The sequence below is a fragment of the Lontra canadensis genome, unplaced genomic scaffold, assembly GCF_010015895.1.
Source record: "Lontra canadensis isolate GAN:19392208 unplaced genomic scaffold, GSC_riverotter_1.0 scaffold182, whole genome shotgun sequence".
NCBI lineage: Eukaryota > Metazoa > Chordata > Mammalia > Carnivora > Mustelidae > Lontra > Lontra canadensis.
Genome location: NW_022631176.1, coordinates 1,289,297 through 1,294,840, shown reverse-complemented (window position 1 = coordinate 1,294,840; position 5,544 = coordinate 1,289,297). Strand labels below are relative to the sequence as shown.

Below are 5,544 nucleotides of genomic sequence, written 5' to 3'. Positions count from 1 at the left end.
GATTTCTTTTGTTGTCTTTATGTACAGCAAAATACTTGTTTCTCTTTTCATTTTCACGGAAAGAGGGAAGAAATGTATTGCACATTGTTTGCAGTTGCAAATGTTAGGTTTGGAAGTTTCTGTCTTGGAGAAAGACCCGTTTGTGAAGGCTGGAGTCTATTTTAAGTGACTCCAAATGCACTGGAGTGTGTTAAATCGTCCGGGCTCCCCTTTCTTCCTGTCTGCACAGACGCTGCTGTCCCACACACAGCCTTCCTGGGGGTGGGCCCCCGGGGGGACGGCCCCTCGCCGGAGACCCACTTTGCCTCTTTTGCTCTCTCCCCCTCCTCTGTCCCTCAGTGCTCCCAGCAGAAGTCCTTTACCGTCCAAAGAAGTTACCTCTCCTCTGACTTGTAAATGGGTAGCAAAGCCAGCTCAGAGCATATACACAGCTCTGTTTGTAAGGAAGCTTGGAAACAAAAGTTTTTTCTGGGGCTTGACTTGATTGCAAACCAGTTACCGGAGAGGCTGCTTAACTGGGGAGCTCTCCTTCTGGAAACCAAACCAAACAAAAAACCTGGAAGCACATCTCTAACTTTCAGTGTATCACAGCATCCTGAATTTCAGGGTAAAAACTTTTTTTCTTTCACTTTTATTAAAAAAACAAACAAAACAAAACAAAAAACAAAACCAAAAACAAAACCCCAAAACAAAAAACACCAACCAGGAAAAGCACCACGTTTTGGCATGGCTCTGACCGCCAGGGCATCCTGTCCGGGAAAGTTTTCCACTCCGGCCCCTTCCCTCCCCAGCTCCCTCTCCTCCCCCACACTCCCGCCCCCACCCCCTACAAGCCAGCTCACACACAGGTGGGAGGCTGGGCAGGGATTTCATATTTTGCTAGATGGGTTTTCTGGGGATGCTGGGCTTTTTTGTAAATCCCACCGCTGGTGAGCACACTGGCGGGTTTCCTCCTGCTCTTCTTCTTGAACCTGCGGCTGAAGACGTTCTGCCACGACTGCAGGGTTTTGGACGTCCAGATCCACATCCCGCTGGTGATACCCACCACCAGCAGCATGAAGATCTTCACCATGAAGATCTCCACGGCCGGGATGGAAGCGGCCATCAGACAGTCCGGAGCCCTGGTCACGGTGTTCATCCTGCACGTGTGCTGGGCGGCCAGGATTCTCCAGTACTCCATGTTGAGGCGCTCGTAAAAGTAGCAGGCGATCACACAGGTGGCCGGCACGGTGTAGAGCACGGAGAAGACGCCGATCCTTACCATGAGCTTCTCCAGCTTGTCGGTGTTCTCCCCGCCCGTCTTCATCACCCTGCGGATGTGGAAGAGCGCCACGAAGCCGGACAGGATGAAGGACGTGCCGATGACCAGGTAGCAGGCCAGCGGGACAAGCACGAAGCCGGTGAGAGCATTCACGTCCATGCTGCCCACGTAGCACACGCCGGTGAGCTCGTCGCCCGCCACCCTGCGCATCACCAGGATCAGGATGGTCTTCACGGCGGGGATGGCCCAGGCTGCCAGGTGGAAGTAGCTGCTGTTGGCCTCGATGGCTTCGTGGCCCCACTTCTTGCCCGCGGCCAGGAACCAGGTGAGCGTGAGAATCACCCACCACAGCGAGCTGGCCATCCCGAAGTAGTAGAGGACCAGGAAGACCAGGGTGCAGCCTGTGCTCTCCAGCCCCTCCTGGATGACATAGAGCTGCCCGCTGTCCCGGTCGCAGGCGATGCTCTCCGCACCGGCAAAGAGGCGGATGATGTAGCCCACGGAGTAGACACAGTAGCACATGGACAGGAAGATGATGGGGCGCTCGGGGTACCTGAAGCGCGCGGGGTCGATGAGGAAGGTGAGCACGGTGAAGGCGCTGGAGAAGAAGCACAGCACAGCCCAGACGGCCAGCCACACCACCGCGAAGCGCTTGTCGCCGCGGCTCCAGTACACGTCCACGCCGGGTGTGCACAGCGGCGCGCACGCCGCGCTCTTCTCCACGTGGTGGAACTTGCCCGGGTTGTCGCAGCTGGCGCGCCCCGGGCCCGCGTCCCTGAGCGAGTGCTCCTGCGCGCTGTGCGGCCGCTGCGGCCGGAAGAGGGGCGGGAACAGGCCAGAACCCCGGGAGGGCTCGTCTGAGCCGTTGTTGGGCGCCTCCATGCACAGGTAGTTGGGATCGTTCTTGCTAGGGAGCTTGCTGCAGTCCAGCGAGTCGGGCCACTTGAAGTTGAACTGCTCCATGATCGGGGAGCACTTGAGCCGGGCCTGCTCGCACATGACCCGGCAGGCGGGGATGGGGGTGGAGACTTGCTCGGTGCACATGGGCGCGTACAGAGAGCACAGGAAGAAGCGGAGGTGGCCGTGGCAGCCGTACTCCACCAGCGGCGCGAACTCGTGCAGCTGGATGGCGGCCTCGCGCTGGTTCTCGTGGCCCATCAGGTTGGGCATGCGGGTCATGTTGTAGCCAATGTCCTTGCACATCGGGATCTCGATGGGTTGGCACTTGCCGTCGCCCGGGCGCTCCATGTCCATGGAGCTGATGGCGGCGCACGAACCCATCACCTGCAGGACCAGCCACAGGCGGGGGCCCGGACGCGGCATGCTGGCGTCGGAGGTGCCCCGGGGGGAGGTCCGCCCCCCTCAGCGCCGCCGCTGCCCGGTTCGGGCTTCGGGCCCCGGCTCCCCGTCCCCGCTCCGGCCCCCGCCCATGCCCGCCCGGCCGGCCCGAGCGCTGCGCTCCGTGCCCCCGGCCTCCGCCGAGGTGGGGGCCGCGGGGGAGACGAGCAAAGTTGGCCAACAATACCGGGAAGCGCGACGGGCCCCGGGCTCCCGGCGGGCGGCGACTCCCGGCCGCGGCAAACTTTGGGCTCTTCCGCGAACGCCCAGGTGGCGCGTCAGGGAGGCCGGCGGCGCGGGCGCACGGTGGCCGGCCGGCTGGAGGCGGCGGCGGCTCCTCCCTCCCGCGCCGGCCTCGCCGGGCCGGGCCGCAGCTGCTCGGCGCCGCGCGTCCCAGGCAGAGAAGACGCGCAAAAGGCGCGGGGGGAGCGCAGCCGGGCGGCGACAGGCCCCGCCCACGGGCGTGCGCCCCGCCCCCGCCGCCGCTTTGCATGAGAAAGCCGGCCCGGCGCCCGCTCCCGCCGCCCCGCCGGCCGGACCCCCAGCCGGCCCGCCCGCCGCCCCCGCCGGCGCCCCTGCGCGGGGAAGCCCGGGGTGTCCCCGGCGCCCGGGAGCCGGGATTGCTGAAGTTCGGAGACCGGCCGCGGGAGCGAGCGGGTGGTCCGAGGCGGGGGAAGGGGGGCGCGCGGGGGGGAGTCGGGGGCGCATCTTCCCTCGCCCTGACGGTGGGCCCCGGGCGGGGTGGGGGGGCTTTCAAAGCGGGGTGGGATTGGCGTTTTACAGCCCTGGCCATAAAGTGGCCCCTCGGCTTGTAAACCTGCCCGCATCTTCCCGAGCCCCGGAGTCACCAGGCCTGCGCTCCCGGCTCGGGCTCCGGGGAGGGGCTCTCTTTGAAATTTCAAAGGGAAGAGCTCAGGGCAGGGGGAGGGGCTCGGGGAATCCAGATTTTAGGGCCGCTCCTCCGAGGTCTCCGCGGGGAAGGCGGGGAGGGGGAGGGGACGACAGCTTCCTGGGGCGCTTGGGTTCCCCGCCCCCCCGCCTGGGGAAGTGGGGGCTTGGCTTGTGTAATGACCCCCGCCCCCGACAAAGCCGCGGAGCGTAGGGGCCTCGCGCCAGGCAGGGCTGGTGAATTCTTCTAGGTGGCTGAGTTTATTTATTATAGGAAGTCATTCGCTCGTCGGGGATTTATATTATTTGGCGAGTGATCTGCCCGGCCTGCGCCCTCCTGGGCTGCAGACCCGTAAGACGATGCGTAGCTGGGGTTGGGAGGTCGGGGCGTCAGCTAGCGCGGAGGGTCCCCAGCTCCCGCGGGCGGTGAGGGCACTCACGCCACTCGGTTTCGATGGAAAGTGAAGGAGCGTCCCGGCCGCGTGCCCCTATCCTCCCACCCCTTATACCGGAGCTATTTTGTGGTAAAATCATTTGGGACACAACGCCCCTGCCCGTCTACGGCGTTGGGCGTCCGGTGTGGGCACTCACACCACTCCTTGCTTCCACATGTCACCTAGCATCCCATAGTAACCCTTAAATAAACAGCTCCCCTAAGGAGGTGGCCGGCTCTCTCTCCTCTTAGACGCCCTCGAGGTCAGGATCTTTTTAAAGCTCCTCTAAGATTCCCAGGATCACGAATAGAGGGGCAGGAGGAGGACTGCCGGGCGGGAGCTGGGAGGTCAGAGGAGCGGGCCTTTATTTTACCCCTTCCTTTCTGAAGTCAGCAGTGGGGAGGTGCGCCGCGTGGACAGACATCCCTGGGGGTTGGTGCGGCCCCTCACTCTGGCTGCCCTGCACCCCGCTCTGGAAGAGCTGGATGAATCCCGGCAGGGAGAGACGCTGAGGGTTTTGCCAGCTACCTCTAGGAGCCCTCTGGAAGGAGAGGCAACTGCCAGGCACTCTTCCTCCCGCCCTGGGAAGCTTTTTGTAAGCAGTGGCAGAAGTGGGGCACTTCCTCTGAGAAGGCTTTTTAGAAGATCGGCTTTTATTTAAAACAAGTGGTACGATTTTGCATCTGGAGGAAACTTGGGAGATCTCACATATCCACTTAGCCATCCACCCATCCATCCACCCACCCACCCGTCCGTCCGTCCATCCATCCATCCATCCATCCGTCCATCCATCCAGTAAACACCCAGAAGACTGAGGCTGGGGCTTGCCCAGGATCCCAGAACTAACAGGCAGCTTTGTGAGCCAGGCGGTCCTGAATCATTGTCCCTGACTCTCACTGTGGTGCATTGGAGGAGGGAGCAGGAGTGAGGCGGGTAGTGGAAGAGAAGGTAGACACTAATGCTATCAGAACAACCCCCTTCAACTGTATTATTATTTCCCCAGTTAAAAAAAAAAAATCACGTTTTTCAAAACTGCCATTTCACTGAAGATTTTGTTTTGTTCTGTTTAGTGCCTTATTTTCAAAACCTTCGAGTGAAACAAAGTTCAGTGGACATCACTTGGCTTCTCCAGAATTTTCCTTGCCAAGGTCCTCCGTTGGCACCATTTTGTCTCTTTTCCTTTTTGTGTCTGTCCCTCAGAAACTGTGGACACAAGGGAGAGCGCCAAACGCCCGGCGTGGGCGTGAGCTATTTGGGAAAGTGCGTCCTAATTGATCTTTTATGTGTCATTTTAATTCAGCCTTGTTCAGACCCATTATTTTAACTATAACCACTTCAGGTTGCTTTCTCCCCCCGCTTTTTTTTAAATAAAAAAAGTCTGCAGAAATGCTCTGCGCTGCCCAGCTGAGGCGGAAACCAACAAATAGACGTTATTATAGAAAAACGAGGGCTCTCAGAAATGAGCAAGATAACTCTGTAACTAATAAATGAAAAGGGCCTTTTGATGGCTCCAGCTGAAAAGATATTTTATTTTATTTTTTTTCCTGTGTGTGGGATTTGAGATGTGTGATTGTAAGGAGAAGTGGGGTCCCCTGCTGCTCGGCCCTGGCTGGCAACCGGCCC

At 60.1% G+C, this 5,544-nt stretch overlaps 1 protein-coding gene across 1 annotated transcript; it reads right to left on the bottom strand.

Annotated features, from left to right (window-relative positions):
* Positions 1 to 838: 838 nt before the first annotated feature.
* On the bottom strand, positions 839 to 2,626 carry FZD10 (frizzled class receptor 10). Its single transcript, XM_032846886.1, has one exon. The coding sequence runs from the start codon at positions 2,582 to 2,584 to the stop codon at positions 839 to 841; it is 1,746 nt and encodes a 581-aa protein (XP_032702777.1). The 5' UTR covers positions 2,585 to 2,626.
* Positions 2,627 to 5,544: the final 2,918 nt, after the last annotated feature.